A 23,504-nucleotide genomic window follows, 5' to 3' on the forward strand; every position below is an offset into this window, starting at 1 on the left:
TATCACACGCATCTAAAATCTGAAGGCACCAGCGTATTCAGGGTGAATTTATTGTATGAAAACAAGCTTTATTTTTATCTTGATTGCATGAATGATGAAAAATCCAACGATATGGAAAAACAGGTATAAAGAATGAAATGCTTCTCTCTTCACTTTTACTCGTTGTAATTCATGTGTTTTATCTTACTGATTTCAGGAAATCACGATATAGTTGTACAATTAATACAGAATCCTATGGTATGATCAGAACTTTCCTATCTTGTGTAAAACTTGAGATAAATGAAGAAATATAAACATATTGCCAGTTTTCTGAGCTACAGACGTTAAAATGAAACTGTGAGCTAGCTGCATACCTTCTGGTACCACCCAATCAGAGTCCACCAAACAAACGTCTCGTAGGCCCAAAAACCTACCTTAAGTGAATCGGCTATAGTTACTGTGCTTAGACTAAGATGTAAACACGTCAGTTCTCTCTCTTTCTCTCAGTATATATATCCTTTAATGAAAAAACACAGCAAAATATCAGTACAACATTATTTCAATTACAGAATCCATTTATATTGTGCTTAGACTTTGATGTAAACAGTTCTCTCTCTCTCTCTCATTCTCTTTCTCAATATACATATCCTTTAATAAAAAAAAAAATACAGTAGCCTAATTAGTGAATGCACAGTGTTGCTCTACAAAAAAAAAGCGAATTAGTGATACAGTAATTTTAGAGATAAATTCCATAGAAAAATTCACAAATTTGTGGAAGTTTCTGCGTAAAATTGAAAGACATGTTCCACAAAAATCTGCAACACAGTGAAGCGCGTAAAAGTGAGGGTTCACTATTGACTATATGTTAATTGATCATACTCCTGACCAAAGATGCAAAGGAAATAAAAATGTCTTTTCTGAAAATCTCAATTTAGGCATAACGAAAATACTTACAATAAAAACTGGTAATATATACAAGAGGACTATAAAATAAAACTACAAACCATTAGAAAAAATGTATTACTATGATTAAGGTTATGGTTAGACGGTCTATGAAACATGCAGTTCCCTCAGCTACCTTGTTGAATGACTAAGTCTGCCTCTTTGGAAATATGCGGATGAACATTACCATACCTGAAATACAGCATAGAAACTAGCATCATTAAAAAGTGTTTAAGACCCATAAAAGCACTTTAAGTACTTACTTAATTGCACTCTTATACAAACACAGCTCTATATATCAGAGCATTATCCATAGCAATCAAAAGATTATATCTGGGCTGAGATAAAAGGTCTACAAGGAATCCTGAGCAATTTTTAAGGTTCTCAAATTCCAATAGTTAGGATGCTCACCTCTCACCCAGAAAAGATACTGGATTTCATTTCCAACTGACTCAGAACATTCTGCCAGAAACCACTGTGTATATTTTGACCTAAGCAATTAACTAACATTGCTGGTAGATAAATATAAATGATCTAGGCCACAGCTGAAAAGGACATGTGGATAACAACTTTGTCTCAAAAATTTGCTGAAAACTGGAAAGCTGAACTTGTCTGGAGGACCCCTCTAATGGGAACAGGTACGTGTATTAAAAGTGATGTACCAAGTATATCTCTATTGTATAGAGTAGTACAATAGTTCCTGCTTATAAACTCTCCTGGTTCATCAAAACATAAAATGTCACACAATCATAAATTTGGTGAAGCAGTCTCCAAAGTAAATTTTGAAACCAAGAGTTTCCCAATAAAGGAAATGGTGGAGGGATTTCAATCGCTAAATAGGTGGTTGACATAAGAAAGGAGCAAGAGGACAGAGTAAAAATTCTTTCATAGACAATACAAGACAGAGAATTTCGTCCTCACTTAAGGGGGACTTAGGTTGAAAAATCGAAAAATAGGAAAAAACGCCATTTTGATAGCTTTGGAAGAATCGACTCTCGCGCATTCAGCGGCGGGGCGCTGCCAGATGTTCGGCGAAAATTTAAAGGTCGCTGAGCGTATTTGAATGTCCACTCATATGCATGCCACTTCCCCTTTTATGGGAAAATTGTTCGTTTTAGTACTAATATTCACTAAAAAAATCAAGATATCTCAATGTTTTTTTTCAATGTGATCAGTATGAACCGTACGATACGTTGGGATGCATGAATACAGGCAACCTCTTCTGCCTTACACTCACACTCACAGTCACGCCACCTGATAGTCAAAACTCAGAAAGCGGGAAAAAGTTTGTTTACAAATCGATTAGTTGTGACTTTATCGCAATTATATCGTGTCTGTGCATTAGTGTGCAGTATATTGTGATAATAATGCGTCCCACCAAGCTCAAGCAGGCTCAGAGAGCTCGTGCTCGTGAATTAGCGAGGAAAAAGCTAGGGAAAAAATATATATCTAAGAAATCTGTGGAAAGCGTGGGTGTTAGGAGGGGAGAGTGCATGGTTATTGAGGAAGAAGCACGTGCCAGCTGTTCAGCAACTGGCTCGGAGACATTGACTGTTACGAAAACAAGTGAGATAAGGAAAAAATATATACATTCCAACGAAGATGCAACTCATAAAAGTGGCAACATGCTAATGGTCTGTGAAAAAACGTTAGAAAAACTTGCAGAAAAAATCGTGTGTAACAAACCGAAATGCAATTCAAAGTGCAAAGTTTTTTGGAAAAAGTAGGCTGTGAGGTCGGAGTGGTTGTAAAATGTGTGAAACGTGAAACCATAGTGTATGAAGATAAGCCTCAGACTGTAAGTGCTCCGGACTCAAAAATAGTTTTGACTGAGGCTAATATAAGAATGGTACTTTCAAGCATGTTGAATGATGTTGGAAGTGCGGGGCTAGAAAGACACACTAGCATCTTAGGCTTACCACCACTAACTCCAGGTGTGTTTACAAAATATCAGAAAGCGATTTGTGATGCTGTTCATGATAAATATAATGCCTTGAAAGATGCTACCATAAAAGGAGTGTTCAAATACTATAATGATTTAGGAGTGATGCCAGATGAAAATGGAGTAATTGAGTTGATGTCAGCTTCGATGCAACTTGGATGACACGAGGTCAGAAGTCAAAATTCGGCGTTGCATTTGTGGTAGAGGTGGACACTGGGGCAATACTGGATTTTGAAATATGTTCTTATTGCCGTGGCTGCGCTATTCTTTCAAGTAAACTAAAAGCAGGGAAAATCTCTAAAGAACAGTATGAAACTAAGATCAAGAAACACGAAGATAAAAATCTTTGCAAGATTAATTATACTGGTTCTTCTGGTGGAATGGACGCCCATGCTGCACTTGTAATGTGGCAAAGATCGGAAACAGTGAATAAAATGAGATATAAAAGTATGGTGAGTGATGGTGATTCGTGTACTTACAATTCATTGGTAAAGTTGAATGATGGATCTGGACCCTATGGTTCCAAATGCCCAGTCATAAAACGAGAATGTATCAATCATGTTGCAAAGAGGTTAAGAGCTAGGCTGAAGAGTCTCCAAAAGTCTTACATGGAAAAGAGAGGAAAAAGATTTGTAAGCTTATTAACAGGGACTGATAAGCTAACTGACGAAGTTATAGATGCTCTCGTGCGCTACTGTGGAAATGCTGTTAGGAGAAATGTGGATAAGACAGCAGAGGAAATGAAAAAGGACATACTTTCTTCTTTCTATCATTGCATCAGCAGTGATGATAAACCACAACACCATCTTTGTCCCCAAGGATCAGACTCCTGGTGCTTTTATAACAAAGCACAAGCAGTTCAACCGCAACCACACAAAGAAATGAAGATTTGTTTCCGAGTGAATGATGCAGTGAAAGAAACAATTTTGAATGTCTAATGAAGAATTAACAAGCCTATCTTTAGCTGAAAGATGTCTGAAGGGTAAGACCCAAAATGCTAATGAAAGTTTGCACAGCAAGCTTTGGAGTAAGTCCAGTAAGACAAAATTTGTCGGCTTATCCAAGTTGAGTTTGCAGCAAGAGTTACTGCCATCCAGCATAACTTTGGTTATGGAAATGAACTTGTACTAAGTCAGCTTGGTCTTGGACAAAGTGCTGAAGAACATTTTGAAAAAAACAGACTAAGCCATGGTTCCCAATCACCTAAAAAGAAGAGGAAAACAGGAGGACCTGAAAAGGATCATGTTCCCGGAGGATTTTAGGCAGTAAACCTGGCAACAATGAGTCTGTGGCACCAGATGAGACCCTAAACTATGTATATATATATAAAACATAGATGTAAAAATCATGTTTATATATGAATATATAGTAATAATATCCCCATCTCCATAGAAAGAGGTAGGGAGGGGACCAGGAGCCATACTGCATTGACAGCTACTGTAATGTAATGTAGGCAGTTAATTTTTTCCATATTTCCTTTTAGGGAGTGTGTGTGTGTATAAGTTTTATATATATAAAATGTATAAATATCTTATATATAAATTTAAGATATTTTGATGGGACATTTCAATTGCATTTTGATAAAAACTGTTCAAGTTTTCTACCCAAAAAGTATAGACAGGTTGAAAACAATTTATAAATGTTTGAAAATTTCATTTGAAACGGTTTTTAGTCAGATTTTCTCTTAGGTAATTTGAATTCGAATCATATCTCAGGCTGACCCAATTTGTTTGTAATCATATTGTTAAGTTTTCATGTTGAAATTTTATTTTGTTCCCAGAAGTGATACCTAGAATGTGTTCCGTGTCCATTTTGGGTCTTTTTGGATTTAGGACCTTTTCCAGTTATTACTAACCTAAGAAAAAAATAAAAACATTTTTTTTACATTTGTTTTGCTGCTATTAAGGGTTTTGGAACTTACCCTATGTTTGTTTTTGTAACCTGTGGCTACAGTGAATATTATTACCGCTGCCAGAGCATGACCTTCATTAAAAATGATAAAAGAACCCTGCAGATTTTAAAAAACATCCAAAATTTATGCCCGTTCTAATGTAGGTAGGGAGGTCAACCTAAATTTTCTTATGTAGGCTAGGCTTTTTTTGTACATAAAAATCTAGTGGGTCAGCCTCATGAACTATAAAATACAATCAATCTCACTCTTCCAACCCTCTTTGTTCTTCATAATGTATGTTTCAATACCATTTCTTTTTTTTAGCAGGTCATTTATGTTTGTAGCCAGATTTTAACTAGGCAATGTTTGTTGAGGATGGATATGTCAGACATATTTTTTACACAAAACCAAGTGAAAGTTCCCAACACTGATATTTTTAAACTAAACAACACCAAAACACGAAAAAAGTTTAAAAAAATAGCGCTTTTATTTTTGCGCCAAAAGTAGGGTTAAAATATACATATCTACCAAAAATGTAAGAAAATAATTTTTTAAATGTAGAAACAGATGCACCAAAATTTTTTTACTAAAATGTAAATATCTACAAATTTAAGATATTTTGATGTGAAAGTTTTCTCTATAGACAGGTCAAAAACATTTGTAATTTTTTGAAAAATTTTTTCTTTTCTTTTTAGGTAATTTGACTCTATGAATTTGTTTGTAACAAAAATTTAAACATTTTTTTCTTGTTATTACTATAAAAAAAAAAAAATCAATTTTTTTCCATGTTTGGCAATTTTTGTCATAGGGTAATGGAATTTTGGCTGACTTTTGATAAAAGAACCCTTTTTCATGCAAACATGATAATAACCCTAAAGTCCCCCCCTTAATTTTACATTTTTGCTATAAAATCAATCAATCAAACCTTCAGTCTTTATAATCCAATACCATTTCTTTTTTTATTGTTTATTTCACATGTGAAGACTGATATTAAAAACTATAAAAAAATTTAAACAAGCTTTTATAAATACACTAAAAAGTAAAAATCATTTTTTCAGAAACCAATTTTTTTTTTAATCATGTCTACAAAAGTAAAGTGTCTTCAAAACTGGAAGGAAATGCTACATAAACAAAAAAAAAAAAAAATTTTTCTTGTAGCATTTCCTTCCATGTTTGATAGCCATGCTTTTATTGTTGCAAACATGATTAACCCTTCCGTCTCACAAATTTTATAAAAAAACCAATTTCTAAAGTAAAAAGTAATAAATCACCTCAAATATTTCTCCAGAAAAAAAATATTTTTTTGTCAGGATAGTCTTCAACCATTGCATTTGAGTTTTCTCGAAATTATAAAAAACCAAGAAAAATAACAAATAAAGAATATATTTATTGCATTTTCATCTATATTTTTATTCTTTCATAATTCTTCAATATAACAACAAAATAATTACACATGATAAATGTAAAACTTTATAACATAACTGAAATTCAAAAGAAAATAAAAGTAGCAAATTTTTATTACAAAAAAAAAGAGAGAAAAATCTTGCATTTATGAAAAAAATACAATATAATAAAATAAAGTAAAGCCTGGTGACTAACATAGAAGAAAAAATATGATGACAAAAATATAATACTTTCAACAGAAAATGTAAAAGGTTTCATTACCACAAAAAGAAAAAGATTCTTGCCTTTATGAAAAAGTAATAGAAAAGGACAAATTGAAATGAAAGGTTTTACCTTCATCATAATGAATAATACTTTTTTTCCATATTACCTATTTCAGCTTTATATTTTGAAAATAAATGTATTTACTCCTGTACAGAACATGATATAAAAAAATAAAACTCTTTCATCTTTTCCTAAAAGTTATTCTTCGTGTGATATATCCTAAAGCAAGGAGTTACACACAGTGCTACATCACACACCAAACAGCAATATCTGCTTTCTTTCCTTAGTCTTTTTCCACTTGCATCTCGCTTTCTGCTACAAACTAAACATTGTCTTGTGGGGTTATTTTTCTTTTCTTTAGGTGGCACGACATCTGGGAAATGCCTTTCTGTAAAATGAAGAGAGTGAGGTACACTACTTGGTCGTCCTACTTTTGATGACATCACAGGTGTATGGTACTTTTTTATTGTCTCGTCAATCACTTGAAGATGGTACTTTAGAGCTGTTGCTTCTCCTCCTGATTTGAGATACAAAAGATAGGAATTCCACAATCCAAAGTCGACAATATGAAAGAATATTTTCTTGTCATACCTCTTTCTCCTTTTTCTTGTAAAAGGATAATCATGGAGATGTTGATCTGCTTTATCAACCCCTCCCATTGTGTCATTGTAGTCCATAACTAGTTTAGGCTTCTTCAAATTTTCCTCTTTTTTTCTGTTTCTACCATTTCTGTGTTATGCACTGTGGAAAGTAATACAACATCTTTCTTATCCTTCCATTTTATTGCTGTTACTTTTCTTCTTTTGTAAGCCACCATACCGCCTTTCTGCAGTTTTTCTCGTTTCAATCCAGAGGGCATTTCCTTTCTACTAACACGGACAGTCCCATATACGTCTGTTTCATTTTCTGTCAGTAAATATGCTAATTGGGGAGAGTTATAATAGTTATCCATTGTAAGGCAATAGCCTTTTTTCAATAATGGCTTCATCAGTGTCATAACAATTTTTGAAAACATGGGAAGGTCTTTATAATCACTATCAAACATTGTTCCTTGACCTGTATAAATGACAAAATTCCAAACATATCCTGATTCTGATTCACACAACATGAAATATTTTATCCCAAATCTAGCTCTTTTTAGTGGCAAATATTGTACCCAACCAAGACGTCCTTTATAAAGTAAAAGACTTTCATCTATAGCTACTTTTTGTGCAGGCGTGTACATACTTTTGAATTTGCTAATAATGCTATTATAAAACTTCCAGATTTTGTTGAGCTTTGGGCAAGGATGAGTGGCAGGGTCAAAATTCTCATTATTTGACAAATGCAAATACTGTTTTATTTTGTTTTGCAAAATCTGCGATGTGTGGCATAATTTTAGAAAAATTGGGGTGTATGTAACAAGGGCATCTTAGACCAGTATTGGCTTTCTTCAGGTTTCTTTACAATCCCCTGTAGCATAATAACACTAAGGAAAATCCTCATTTCTTCCCAATATGTTGGATGCCATTTCTTTTCTCTGTTTCTGATTTTCCACTCAACTTTTGTTCAGCATTCCTGTTCATCTCTGTAACAATAATGTCTAAAATATTGTCATCAAGAAATGACTCAAAATACTGAATATATGTATTTTCTTCATCATCTTCAGTATTATTATATATACATGATGAATTATATTATCACCAATAAAGGGAAATGCAGGCTGTGGAGGAGAGGGTGGTTTATCATCCGAAATTGTTATTCTTTGCCAGCCTTGGTTATCAGGAATATTGTCGTCATCATCTTCATCTGAAGTATCAGAGTATTCTGACGTCATATCACCATCACTTTCACTCCCTGAATCGTCCAATCGATCATAATACTCTGTATCACTGTCACTCTCACTACTCATCATACTTTATATCAATAATAATAAAAGAAAATCCACAAAAAACAATGGAAATCCTGCCTGATGAAAGGACGCGTCTCTAATGACCAACCGACGCCAAGGTAACTATAATTTTCTAAAAGAAGGCACTTATATCCATAGAAAACAGCTTTCTATAGTGGGAGACTAATATAAACAACAGCCGAGTTTATTGGGAGTTGCTAGGAAAGAGATAACAAAATTTCAGTATACTCGGGCTTACTGAAATATGATGGTTATCTTAAACCCAAGAATACACGGGTTGATAGGGAAGAGGTTAACTGTAAGAAAATTCTTGTCTCAAAAAAATTGTTTTTATATTTTTTATTTTTTTATTTTATACTCTTTAGTCTTGACAGAAATTGTAACCGATTTATGATTGTAGCTAAAGAAATTGAACATGATATTCTATAATATCATGTCAAGCCAAAGACAGTTTGAAAAATCCGTAGTTATTAAATTAGCCTATTCAACTGAGTCAAAGAAGGTACGAAAAATCTGGAGAGAGATTCACTTCATACAAATCCTGAGATACTGGGAGTGGTCACTGTAGAGTCACTAGAGGTCACTGCTGATCTACTGATCAAGAAAGGTTGTATTGTCACCACACTTGAGTAACCAAATTTAAAGTCTATTGGATGAAGGGAACAGGTAAAAAACTGAGTTAAAATATTTGACCCAGACAATCAGACAAAAAAAGCAAGCTAAATAAAATTGTATAAAAATATGAGAAAGTAGAATAAAAGAAAGACGAAAAGTGAAAGAAAGAAATATAATTATGAATGGTTAAAATGAGGCCTTTGAAAAATGCAAAGGAGATACTCAAGACGTGAGACAATAGTCTCTATGCTTCCTTATTATCTGAAGATTATTAGATCATGTAGTAAATATGAACTAGTGCACAAATGCATTTAAATTTACTTGTGTCTTTCTGTTTCTATGATGTGAAATATATATTTTGCCCCACAAAGTTCTTACTGTGACCAAAAAGGTCCTAATCTTACCAAAAAGGTCCCAGTTTGCCCCACAAAGCTCATACTCTGACCAAAAAGTTTCTAGCCTTACCAAAAAGGTCCCAGTTTGCCCCACAAAGTCTTACTCTAACCAAAAAGGTCTTAGTCTTATAAAAAAAAAAGGTCCCAGTTTGCCCCACAAAGTTCCTGCTCTGACCAAAAGGGTCTTAAACTTGCCAAAAAGGTCACAGTTTGCCCCCACAAAGTTCCTACTCAGACCAAAAAGGTTCTAGTCTTACCAAAAACGTCCCAGTTTGCCCCACAAAGTTCCTCCTTTGACCAAAAAGGTCCTAGCCTTACCAAAAAGATCTCAGTTTGCCCAACAAAGTTCCTATTCCTGACCAAAAGACCAAAAAGGTCCCAGTTTGCCCCAAATAGTTCTTATTCTGACCAAAAGGTCTTAGTCTTACCAAAATGGTCCCAGTTTGCCCCACAAAGTTCCTATTCTGGCTAAAAGGGTTCCAGTTTGCTCCACAAAGTTCCTATTTTGACCAAAAGGTCCTAGTCCTACTAAAAAGGATCCAGTTTGCCCCACAAAGTTCCTATTCTGACCAAAAGCCTAGTCTTGCCAAAAGGTCCCAGTTTGTCCCAAAAAGTTCTTATTCTTACCAAAAAGGTCCCAGTTTGCCCCCACAAGTTCCTATTCTGACCAAAAAGGTCCTAGTCTTGCCAAAAAGGTCCCAGTTTGCCCCCACAAGTTCCTATTCTGACCAAAAAGGTCCTAGTCCTGCCAAAAAAGGTCCCAGTTTGCCCCACAAAGTTCCTATTCTGATCAAAGAGGTCCTGGTCTTGCCAAAAGGTCACCTATGCAACTGTCCGTTCCTCTATGCGACCAGTTGCCTATGCAACGTGACCAGACAGTCGCCTATGCGACAAGTCTTTACCTGACCAGGAGGGCTTTGCTTCACCTGGACCCTCTCCCAACTAACCTAAGCTAAGGATTTATTTAAAGATCTTGGAATTCCTGCTTCCACCTTCAGATATGGATTTTTTTTTTTTTTTTGCAAAAATGTTGAAATCTATGGATTTTGCATGCCGTGATAATATACTACTGTACTTGTTTTCATGAACAATTATACAATGTTTGCCCGACAAAGTTCCTATCTGACCAAAAGGTCCTAGTCTTAACAAAAAGGTCCCAGTTTGCCCCTTCCTACTCTGACCAAAAAGGTTTTAGTCTTACCCAAAAAGTCCCAATTTGTCCCACAAAGTTTCTACTCTGACCAAAAAGGTTCAAGCCTTACCAAAAAGGTCCCAGTTTGCCCCACAAAGTTCCTACTCTGACCAAAAAGGTCCCAGTTTGCCCCACATAGTTCTTACTCGAACCAAAAAAAGTTCTAGTCTTACCAAATAGGTCCCAGTTTGCCCAACAAAGTTCCTATTCTGACCAAAAAGGTCCTAGTCTTACTAAAAAGATCCCAGTTTGCCCTACAAAGTTTCTATTCTGACCAAAAATGTCCTAGTCTAACCAAAATGGTCCCAGTTTGCCCCAAAAAGTTCCTATTGGAGAAACCTGCCTAGAAAAAGACTTAGGATCAGGATTGTACTTGACATTGTCATTTTACTTGTGCACATTTTTAACTAAGAAATGTTATGCACATAAGAATGGCTCTGTGCTCATTGGGCCAGTCATATGTTATGCACATTTGAATGGGCTTGTACTGATTGGGGCCCTGGCATCTCATGGTGGGAGATGCTGTGGGGTCTTCATTTTCTTTCTCTTCTTGATCAATCCTTATTCATGCCTCATGCATCCTCATGAGATACAATCTACTAGGGTTGAACTTCTAAATCTTACTTGAATGTTTTGATGTCTACTCTTCTGACAACTTATCAATTAAAACTTATTGTTTTACTATCTGGGGATTTGGCCTCTTCAAGTAACACTATAAATTACAGCAGCCTTGGCTTCTGACTCAGAGTCCACAAGAGCTCTTGTAGGTCCACCAGATACTCAAGCAATCTGGGATTCTCAACTCTAACATTCCTCATAAATTCCACTAAAGGCATGATATGATTGATTGGGCTGTGATGAAACAAAATAATTTAAAATAATAAAACTTGCTTTTTCATATAATTCCATCAATCATATACTAAGTGACCAGCTCTCATCCCTTTGTTTCTAGCTGTTGCATTCATCCAATACAAACTATGAGGAGGGTTGCTTGTACAGTTCTTACTAGTGGGTTCTGAAGGTACATGCATGAATAATCACTCTTCTTCCATCTGGGGACACTGAGACTGAATACAGCATGATATGATTGACAGGTTTGCATGAAAAAAAAAACTAAATTGTTTTAAAATCTTATGTTCTGAAGAGACAAATGAATAAATCACCATCGGATCCTAGTTTAACTGTCTTACTGTGTGAAGCAAGAAAGAGATATGCAGTCTTAAGAGGAGGAACAAACATTAGCCTAAGGGCCTTCTTGTAAAAACAAGTATTAGTGGGACATGTAACAGATCCTGCAAGCAAGATGTGAGCAAAAATGAGTCACAATGAAAGCCCCAAAACCAGTGGAGGAAGTGAAAAATAAAGCTTTAAACAGAGCTTTCATATAATTAGTCCTATTGTCCAAGCAGTAGAAATGATGATGATAATGTACTTACCCATGACAGTAAACGATATGAAGATATACTAACCTATAAATGTAAAGCACACAAAGATAATCATAATCCAAATCCAGAAATTGCATCCTCTCTTATTGTAGTCAGCCAATCTATTTGATTCAATTTTAAGATGCACTTGATTGGAATCAGCAAGTTTTGAAGACTTATCAAGAACCTGAAAAAAGAAAACAAAGCTGTACAAACAAAAATGGCAAAGGATAATACAAAGTTTCAATGCTGAAAGCAATAGAATAATTTTTTCACACAACTCAAATGACTGAATATTATTCAGCCCTCTTGACTTTGGTTTTGTTCAGTTTGAAATGATCAATCATAAAAAAAATAACTCAGTCATACTGTTAAACTAGTAATTACAGTAACCTCTCAATTACCTAGATCTTCATTATCTGGACCTCGGCTTTATCCAGACAAAACCGGACCCCAGGGACCAAAGATATATTTATACATATATATGTTTAAAAATGTTTAAAAAACCACTCTGCAATAGTTGGCAATGCTACACAGCCTAAGTTAATGTTGGTAACACTGCTTACACTCAAAGAAACTGAGAAAGTATTTGGGGTGTAGGAGGCCAGGAAAAGTTTCCAAGGTGGGGGTGGGTGTCTGATGGCTGGGCACCATGGGAGGGGAATGGCTGTTTACAGAAAGACTCACCTAGAGAAATGGTTGTTTTGGAAGGTGGGTGGTCAGGTAAAGAATTTTCCTGGCCTGGGAGGGAGGTGGGAATGCAGTGTGGGATGGGTGGAGATGGGTAGGCAGGCATTTGACTCTGTTGGAGCGTTTATGTTTTTTCGAACAGTTATCAAAGGATATTACAGCACTGTAATGTAAGCTGTAATGAAATACATCAAACACAAAGCAAGAAAATAAAAAGAAGAGAGAGAAAGAGAGAGAGAACAACAACTGAGGTGTCACATATGTTATAGCCTATAACACAAAAATTCCTTCTCTTTTTATTATTCTATTTTTACAATATTTTCATTTTTTATTTTTCTGTGATTTGTCATAATTTTTGCAGCATAAAAGACGAAAAAACAATAAAATTTACAACCCAAAAGAGACAAATGCATTCTATATCCCCCAGCATATGCATACATATGCACACTCCTTCCCTTTGGTTAATGGCAGTAACGATAAGTTATAAATAGCTCAAGGTGTTGCCAACATCTACAAATTTGCATTTTAAATATTTTTATTTAGAGATGAAACATCAACATTGATAAAATGTTCTTTTTTGCACTGTTAAGATGTTTGATAACCATTTTAGAGTCAACTAAACTTGTCATGTAATACTATCCTGTAAATCAGGCAAAAAAAAAGAGAGAACGAGTGATACTGTGTGCAACAGATGGGACCTCTTCCTTGCAACCTCACCTGTTTTTACATCTGTAACATAACTGAGAACTAAAAATTAATTTCAATTATTAATTACTAGAACTGTGGGTTTCCACTTGCCCCTTCATAAACTCTCTCCTTCATTCCTCCAAATGGTTAAGCCTAAACCCTCTCTGTTCACAATGACTGGTTGAGGCCTTTTCCAGCTACCTTCTCGGCGTCAAACAAGGCAAGGGAGGAGCCAAAAGGAGAAAGTTGGCACCCCCACCTCATTCTGAACTCTCCACAAGGGTTAATGCTGCCATGTGGTCATTATAGAAAACGTGACAAAGATTGATCTTTGTGTCACCTATGTGGGACATGATGCGTAATCCCCGAAGGTTATTTAACCCGATGCACTACAGAAATCGAGAGAGAGAACCTTGCCTGTCCTTCTGAACCTCCCATGTGTTTGACCCTGGGGTTCGGACCAGTATACTTTGTGGTGGCATTATAATTCCCTCCTCCATCGCCAGCGCCCTATCGAACAAGGACACCATCATCTTGATGAAGGTAATGTACCAGAATGAGGTTCTTAGTCAGTCACGATTCCTGTTGTTTCTCTGCCTGATTTTTTTTTATTTTTCTTCGACATCCAGAGCCCAGCAAAATGAGGACTTCAAATTCTGCATGTCTGCTGGAAAGGACATGGGACTATCAGGACAAGCCCTGAGGGAATGGGTCCAAGAGAGGGTAGACAGTGCCAAGGCGGAGAGAGAGGCAGAAAGAAGAGCCCAGGAGAAATGAGAAGAAGCAGAAAGGTAGGAGAAGGAGAAAGAAAGACTTGCCTAGGAGAAAGAGAAGAGGCAGAAAGAAGGGCCCAGGAGAAACAAGAAGAGGCAGAGAGACTGGTGAAGGAGAAGGAAAGACAAGAGAAGGAGAAAGAAAGAATAACCTAGGAGAAATGAGAAGAGGCAAAAAGACAAGAAAGAGAAAGAAAGACTCAGGAGAAACGAGAAGAGGCAGAAAGACAGGGAGAAAGAAAAGACAGAGGGAGAAGAAAAGAGCTCAACAGCTTGCAATGGCAGCTGACGACATGCGTAACACATCAACACCTTCACCCCACACTCAACCCTCAGCAGTGTAGGCACCCTCATAAGAAAATGGGGCGAAGCTGAGCTTGAAGCCTCGCATATTGAAAAAGGTCCTGACAACCTATACCCCTCTGAAAGAAGTCTCTGATCCTGAAAAGCACCTTGCAGGAAAGGGGTGCCATTGCATTCAACGCTCTCCCCTCAGAGGATCAAGGATATCTTGACCTTGTCTGCCAAGCCATTATAAAGGCTTTTGAAATAACTCCCGACCGTTGGAAGAAAAGGTGGAGAAAAATGCCCAAGGAATCAGGCCAAACCTGGTCTGAGTGGATATTCAAAAAGACCCAGGCCCCAAAATGATGATTAGAATCTCTGAAAGCCACTAGTGTGGAGGAAGTCCTCGAACTTTTCCAGCTTGAGGCCTTCTTATTTTATGCCCCACCAGCTCTTGCCATTCATTTGTGCGACAAGGCATCTAAGACAGTGGTCAAGTGCTGCCGTTGGGCTGATATTTGGGATACGCATCATCCCCATCTTAGTTCCCATGGATGGAAATTATATCCCTCCTCACCTGCCTTGACCAACTCCCAGCAACCTCACAAGAATGGGCACCCCCATAAGAAACCTGTGTGTGGGTATTGTAAGAGAATAGGGCACCCCACTGAACAGTGCCACTCTACTTCCTCAAATGGGACAACACCCCAAGCCACACCTGTTGGTCGTGGACAAAGGGTAAGGGGCCTGCTCCCTCCTATGGGACAGTGCCAGGTAAAGATTATAGCCGGCCTTATTGCCTTTCTTGCAAAGTCTATGGGCACTCTGCCCAATGGGCAAAATGCCCTAATAATAATAAGTCAAGTATGCCCGCCCTTGCCTTGGCAGTCACCGATCCAACATCTTTAGGTCCTTCAGCCCAGGGTCTCATTTATGTGGCACTTCCCAAAGGTAGGTGCCCGCCAGCCAGGTCAAGGCATTTGATGATTCTGGCACACAAATGTCCCTCATAAGGGAAGACAAAGTTCCCCAAGGAGCTATCATTAACAGACATAAACTTGTCACGATTTGAGGGTATCAATCACTTTTAGATAATACTTCCTACTGTCAAGTTAAGGGTCAGGAGACCTCACAGATCTGAAATCTGCAACCTTGCAGTTGCCAGATACATTCCTGGAGGTTATGACCTCCTCCTGGGACAGGACTTCCATTCCTTGATGGAACTTCCAAAGATGAGCTGTTTGAGAAGATGTGGACTTTGGGGCAGTAACCTTTGGCAGTCCACAAGAAGCTTGAGAAGATCTGGGAACCATTCTTTGAGAGGCCAAAAGGGCGCTATCAGGGTCATTGATACGTTTCTGTGACTCCTCAATTTGTTGAGAACACCCCCCCACCATGCTGAGTGACGGAAAGGCATAGAGGTCCGGGTTTGACCAGTCTATCAGCACTGTGTCTGTCGCCCATGCTTGAGGATCCGGGACTGGTGAACAAAACAGAGGAAGGCGGTAATTCTTCGATGTGGCAAACAGGTCCACTGTCGGCCTGTCCCACAACTTCCAGAGGCTGTCGCAGACACTAGAGTGCAGGGTCCACTCTGTTGGAAGGATCTGACCCTGTCGACTTAATCCGTCTGCAAAGGATTCTACAGTAAAAGAAGTATTTTAAGAGTTTATTACTCAGTGGTTCATAATGACATTTTTAAAGAGAAGAATTCTTATGAATGAGACTGCTGTTGTCCATTGAACAACAGACACACAGAGAATGACCAGTTTTCACCATTAGAGGTGGTCTTGGAACTGGATGCATACTCAGATAATTGGGAAGGAGATTCTCCTTCTGGGGCATCTAGAGACAGCTGCTCTGCACAAAGGCTATCACAAAGTAATGGGGTTTTCAGTTGCAAAAAGCTTTACTATGCAATTGTTTAGCCCTTAATTCACAAGTATGTCAGTGTAAAATGGATCATCTTTCTTACTGTAAACTACTGTTTAGAATTTCTGCAAGAAAAAATTCAATAATCAAAATCATACTTGAAAATTACAAGAAAAAATTCCAAGAATCAAAATTATACAGTACTTGTTACTGGAAACTAATGACATGAAGTTGATAGAAATGAAGTCAATAGATCAAGAACAATAACTTTCATTACCTAAAAAAATTTAAGTCAAAGTTATATTTTTCTTCAGAACTTACATCAATATCTTTCTGTATAATTTTCTTAGCAATTTTGGACTGTTCTTTCCATTCTTTCGTCATTATGATCATATCCTCCACCATTTTCTCTCGCTTTTGCTCATCTGTCAATAACTGACTTTGAAAGTCTTCAGCACTAACATCTGATAAACCTGCATTACGATTTCTAAGTTCGCTGCCATCTCTGGGATCTGTAAGAATTAAGAAAACATCAAGTAAACAAATTAGGCTAAATCACTAGATCAGTGTACAGTGAGCTGAAATCAAAGGAAGGTTATTACTGTATTTAATTGTGTTTGTGGTGTCTACATAACCTTTAGTACTTATAATAGAAAGATAATTAAAAAATAATTCTAGCAAAAGTCTTAATGTTCATGTCAACAAGTTACCATTGTGACATTCTTGATCATGTCCTACTTTTTCCCTTTTTATTATGATCCTTCCTGATAAATTAAAAGGTTCTAACATTTGCCTGTTGGCAATTTGCCTGGTTTAATTTGAATCCGCTGCTATATGGCCATTCATTTCTCTGCTTGCTTTTAGCAAAACCCTCTCTACTTACCACACCTCTCTCCTTAAGTCATACAACCAACCATCATTCTGACTCTACCGTGTTATTAAATATCAACCTTTGGACAAAGCTTCTTTCAGTATCACTCTTGTAGTTTTTGTGATCTGTGGGCAGCTTAAAGCCAGTCCACATTTATATTAGTCTCTTTCTGCACTTCACTTAAAATTATAGGTATCACAAAGTGCCCTGAGCAACAGATAACCATAATGGAGATACCATACATGTTAGGCGCCACCCTTAAAATACACCTGCCTTGGAAGTCTCTGCAACATGGTGCAGGAGTGGGGTTATGCAAAATCCTTTATGATACTGAGTAATCACCCCACTACCTGCCACACACTAACTCAGGTCTCAGCCCACCTGTGCTGTTTCTGCTCATCACCAGCTTGCCCTAGAATCAGGTGACCTCAATCCCAAAATTTCTCATCGAAATTAATCATTTTCATATTAATTACTTAAATATATTTTATAGTATGTAAATTTTCCCTAATGAATTATCAGTATTTGATTACGATTTATTACTTCTTTTAACTGATTCTCTTTTAGCTAGAAGTTGGGAGTAAATTTGATAATGTAGTTGACAGCAATAGTTCAGTTGCAAACTAGCCTTTAAAACAAGTTAAATTGGGAGGTTCCACAACCCTGAATGCTGTCTTTACTAGGAAAATATCCTTTTACTAAATACATTAAGTCTATAATGGTCATGAAATTTGTATGATAGGTCTTGACTTTAGTGCTGCTGTTAACTGTTAATCATGAGGCCCTTGTTTCCCCTTGTTTTCAAATTTGGAGAGAAGGAAGTAAGTGGACCAATTTGGACTAGTGCTCTGTAGCATTATTGAATTTCTAACTTATATATTGCAATGGGTTGTTGGTGAACCTTACAATGACTACAGGAGTGTAATCTCGTGTTCCCTAAGGTGGTGTTCTTGGTCCATTACTTTTTGTACTATACCCTGTTTATGCATATGGGGGTTTGGACTTGAAAACAGACTCATTGCTTTTGTAGATGATGCTACTTTACTTGCACAGATGTCATCTCCCACATCTGAATCTCTTAACAGAGATTTAGATAAAATTAGTGCATGGTGCAAATTGTAGGGAATAAAGTTGAACCTTAACATATCCCACTGTATGACTGACAGTGTGTTTACAACATTGGATACGGCCACCTTGATCTTTTCACTGACAGACTCTTTAACTGAATATTTTAACTGAATTCTAAACTGTCTTCTCCTTCAGTTACACAAAAGACTAAACTGAAATTGTCTATCTTTAAGAAAAGTATCCTGCATTTTTATTGAGTTTTTCATAAAAAACCTCTGGTAATTCTGCTGTTTTGGATCTTTCCAGAATGTTGTCTGAGTATAGTCTAAAATCATAAAAAACTTTAATCCTTTAAGTCTTAAAAATGACATAACCTAAATTTTGATTGAGTTTTCACTAAAAACCCTCCAAATTTTGACCATATTTTTAGAGCCATATTTTTCTTAGTTGGTGTCATGAACCAACATGCGTGTAACCATGGAATTCTTAATGAATATACTTGAACTAAACTTTGAAATAAAAATTTCATAATTTATAACTGATCATCCTCTTAAGCTAAAATGCTTAACTGCCTTTTTAATATTTCCTGCTTAAATAAAACAAAAATACCTTAAATTATACTAAAACAATTTACAGTGAACCTTGCAATATTAGATAAAAACCCTCTAAAAACACTTAGAACTGCCCATTTGATAGCTTAAACAAAAAACGTAAAAATGCTTATACCTGAATATTTTAGTTTTATCAAAAAAGTGCATTTATTCATGAAAATTATATGAAAATACAGTAATTAGTGAATATTTCTCAGTGAAAAATACAGTACCTTTATTTTATGATGGCTAGATATGTTCCACAGAGAAACCCGCCAGTCCATGAACGTTGACAATGAATCGGGGTTCACTGTAATATCATTTCAAACAAAAATATATCCCAAACCATCATCACAAAATACCCAAAGTAACCTTACATTACAGTACTCTCCGACTACTGTTAAATATAAACCCTTAAAACACTTATAACTGCCTATTTTAACAGTTCATCTCTAAACTTGACAGTTCAAACAAAAATATTCCTTTACTATCATCCAAAAACACCTAATATCATTTCAAAGTCATGTTGCAAAGTTAAGTACAAAACTGTTACTTTTTTAAGTATCCCCTATCATTCAGACACTCACGTTTTCTTAGACCTATGTACAGTAACTGTATATGTTACTAATATATATACATTATATATTATTGATATATATATATATATATATATATATATAATATATATATATATATATATATATATATACTATATATATATATATATATATATATATAATATATTATATATATATATATATATATATATATATATATATATATATATATATATATATATATATTATATATATAAGATATTATATATATATATATATATATATATTATATATATATATAGTATATATATATATATATATATATATATATACTGTACATGTGTATATATATATATTATATATATATATATGACATTTCTATTATATATATATATATATATATATATATATATATATATATATTGGTTGCTTTAATCTTCCTTTGACAGAGTGATCTACCCCAAGGCCTTAATTCCAAGTGCTGTCCTTCGGAGATTAACCCCTGCCAGCACTGGAGTGACTCAGAAGAGAAAGCGAGCCGGCCCATAGTCACTGGCCCCATGTGCTGGCACCATGACACCTGGGCATGAGTGACCATCGTGTAAATGCGGTCTACCCACCAAACACCACATGCGAGCCTTCTATAGAAAACGAAGTACCAGTGAATACAACGCCACATAGAAGGACTGGAATCTTAATCCTTCAACCTTAAAAAGGGCGTTGCATGGGCTGATTGATCTCAGAGGCGTTGGATACCATATCCAGGACACTTGCAGTCCTCTTGCTCCCTTCGAGCTGCCCCTTGTTCTTCCCCATGTGGCTGGTCTAGAAGCCCAAGTTACTTTTGCAGTGAACCCCTTTCACTATTACCCTCCATCACTGGCACCCTAAGATGAGGAAAACCCCATCTCCTGAAGAAGGTAATTTACTCGAATTTGGTTCTCGAAGTCAGTCACATACCTCATTTTCTCTCACTACAGCATATTATTTTCTTTTCTCAGTGCAATTCACCTCCGTGAGACCTGTGTTCATAAGTGAAGTGCGTAACATTATTAACCCTCTAACGCCGAGCCTCTATTTACAAAAGTGTCTGTCGTATGCCAGCATTAGGAGTTAGCGCTAAGCGGAAAAAAGTTTTTTTTAAAAATCACAGCACGCTTAGTTTTTAAGATTAAGAGTTCATTTTGGCTCCTTTTTTGTAATTGCCTGAAGTTTAGTATGCAACCATCAGAAATGAAAAAATATCATTATCATATATAAATATTGAAATATATGACAGCGTGAAAAAAAATTCATATATAATTGTATACAAATCGCTGTGAGCAAAATGGTTAAAGCTAACGAGTCATTTTTTTCTTTGTATTGTACACTAAATTGCAATGATTTTGGTATATAACAAATTGTAAAACGATCAAAGCAACACAGAGAAAATATTATCACAAAATGATGCATGAATTAAAAGTGGACGTAAAAAAAGTTTTTTTCAAAAATTCACCATAAATCGAAATATTGTGCTCGAGACTTCCCATTAGTTGCAAAATGAAGGTAACTGATTGAATATTACTAGACTGTAAGTGCTTTAGCTTACAATTACAGTTTTCGACCATTTCATTCGAGTTAAAGTTGACCGAAAGTAGAATTTTTCTATTTATCATGATTTATATGAAAATATTTCAAAACTGACAAAAGCTACAATGATGAGTTATTTTTAGTTGTATTCTACATGAAATTGCGCACATTTCCACATATAAAACCTTATGTAACGACTAAAATAAAACAGTACAAACATTACGACAAAGTGGCGAAGAAATTTCTGAGATGTTTGGCCGAGTTATCCATGGACATAAGGAAAAGTTTTTTCAAAAATTCACCATAAATCGAAATATTGTGCTAGAGACTTCCAGTTTGTTGCAAAATGAAGGTACATGATTGAATATTACTAGAATGTAAGAGTTTTAGCTTACAATTGCGTTTTTTCGATCATTTCGACGAGTTAAAGTTGACCGCACACATTTTCATATATAAAACGGTGCAAACATTACGACAAAGTGACGAAGAATTTCCGAGATGTTCAGCTGAGTTACATATGGAAAAAGTTTTTTTCAAAAATTCACCATAAATCGAAATATTGTGCTAGAGACTTCCAGTTTGTTACAAAATGAAGGTACATGATTGTTTATTACTAGAATGTAAGAGTTGTAGCTTACAATTGCATTTTTCAACCATTTCGGTCGAGTTAAAATTGACCAAAGGTTGAAATTTTGCACTTATCGTGATTTATATGGAAATATTTCAAAACTGATAAAAGCTACAACCATGAGTTATTTTCTATTGTATTCTACATGAAATTGTGCACATTTCCATATATGAAACTTTATGTAACGACTAATATAAACCGGTGCAAACATTACGACAAAGTGACGAAAGAATTTCTGAGATGTTCGGCACAGTTACCGCGCGCGGACATAAGGGAAAAGTTTTTTTAAAAATTCACCATAAATCAAAATATTGTGCTAGACTTCCAATTTGTTGCAAAATGAAGGTACATGACTGAATATTACTAGAATGTAAGAGTTTTAGCTTACAATTGCGTTTTTCGACCATTTCGGTCGAGTTAATGTTGACCGAAGGTTGAAATTTTGGCACTTATCGTGATTTATATGGAAATATTTCAAAACTGATAGAAACTACAACCATGAGTTATTTTCTGTTGTATTCTACATGAAACTGCGCACATTTCCATATATAAAACTTTAAGTAACGACTAATATAAACCAGTGCAAACATTACAACAAAATGACCAAAGAATTTCTGAAAATTTTCCGCTGAGTTACCAAGCGGACGTAAGGAAAAAGTTTTTTCAAAAATTCACCATAAATCGAAATATTGTGCTAGAGACTTCCAATTTGTTGCAAAATGAAGGTAAATGATTGAATATTACTAGAATGTAAGAGTTTTAGCTTACAATTGCGTTTTTCGACCATTTCGGTCGAGTCAAATTTGACCGAAGGTTGAAATTTTTTGTAGTCGGCGTGGCGGTACGCCCACTCAGCACCCAACAGACAATTTTAGTCGATTGATACGCCCAGTCGGCGTTTAAATTAACGTAAAGTGTATTAACCAGTGTTACAGAATTGAGTTGCTTTGGCACCATAAGTGCAGCCCCCCTCAATTCCCTTTATTTAAGCTGTCAACTCATTAAGTAACAATATGCTTTCTTGATTGCAGATAGGAGTGGCTCCTGTAGAATTATCTCATCCTCTTGTGTGCACAGTGGCCTAACCAATGTATCTGCCATCATGGTGCCCCTTTTAAGCAGGTCACCCTTGTGTTTCATCATGGATTGTTCATCTATTATATATCTGATTGCTCTGTTTACCTGTCCATAATTATTCCCCATTCTTCTGATCTATGTGTTTAATGTAAATAAATTAGTTAAGTGAACCCTAAGTGTATACCTGATAACTCCCTCATTTGAAGAAGGCCTTAAGCCGACATTTTCTTATATGCTTTTGTCTGAACCCAGAACTAAAGTCAGACACTACCCAACCCCATGGTAAGTTTCTGTGAGTCTCCAGTTTAAAACCATTTAGTGCCCTTATTTCAGCCAAATTATCCTCTGGGCCAGATCAAAACCATATCAGTGGTGACCGATGCTCAGAATCCAGTTGCATCCTTGCAAGAACCCTGCAATTGTGACTATCAGCTGAATAGCATTGCTAAAAGCTGGTTGCAAGACTAGAGACAAACCTTTAGCATAAACCACACATATATGCACATAAGTGAGCCAGTTCCACAGTGTAAGTAAAAATTTCGTTATTTTATACTTTAATGTTGGGTGAACAAAAAAACGTGACTGTAAAATCAGTGTTAGGAATTTGATAGACTGTGTGTATGCAAAATCATTCATAGCAAAAAGAGCAGTAACCAATCCATGAGCTTTGTCGTTAATGCATGACAACCCTGCATGTCTTAATGGATAGAATAGCTAGGCAAGTGATTATCCAAGTGATAGGAAGGAAATAGCACGTGTATTTCCTTCCCTTGTTTCGTCCGTTGGATTACATTTTCTCTCTCTTGCTCGTGCATGATAGGAAGCATTAGGATTCAGTAGGAAACCTCTTAATTTCGTTGTTCCACTTTAATTAAATGTAGTGTATTATCGAACCGTA

The 23,504-nt window shown here is 36.0% G+C and overlaps 1 protein-coding gene across 2 annotated transcripts in view; it reads right to left on the minus strand.

The window, feature by feature from the left end:
* Positions 1–983: 983 nt before the first annotated feature.
* Positions 984–23,504, minus strand: part of LOC136833769 (NADPH-dependent diflavin oxidoreductase 1) — an 81,481-nt gene continuing 58,960 nt past the window's right edge. For both annotated transcript variants that reach the window (XM_067096019.1, XM_067096017.1), the window contains 3 exons: positions 16,568–16,758; positions 11,985–12,126; positions 984–1,113 (listed from right to left, as the gene is read on the minus strand). In XM_067096019.1, coding sequence (XP_066952120.1) covers positions 1,070–1,113; positions 11,985–12,126; positions 16,568–16,758 — 377 coding nt within the window. In that variant the 3' untranslated portion in view covers positions 984–1,069. The remainder of the gene's footprint in view (positions 1,114–11,984; positions 12,127–16,567; positions 16,759–23,504) is intronic.

The sequence above is a fragment of the Macrobrachium rosenbergii genome, chromosome 52, assembly GCF_040412425.1.
Source record: "Macrobrachium rosenbergii isolate ZJJX-2024 chromosome 52, ASM4041242v1, whole genome shotgun sequence".
NCBI lineage: Eukaryota > Metazoa > Arthropoda > Malacostraca > Decapoda > Palaemonidae > Macrobrachium > Macrobrachium rosenbergii.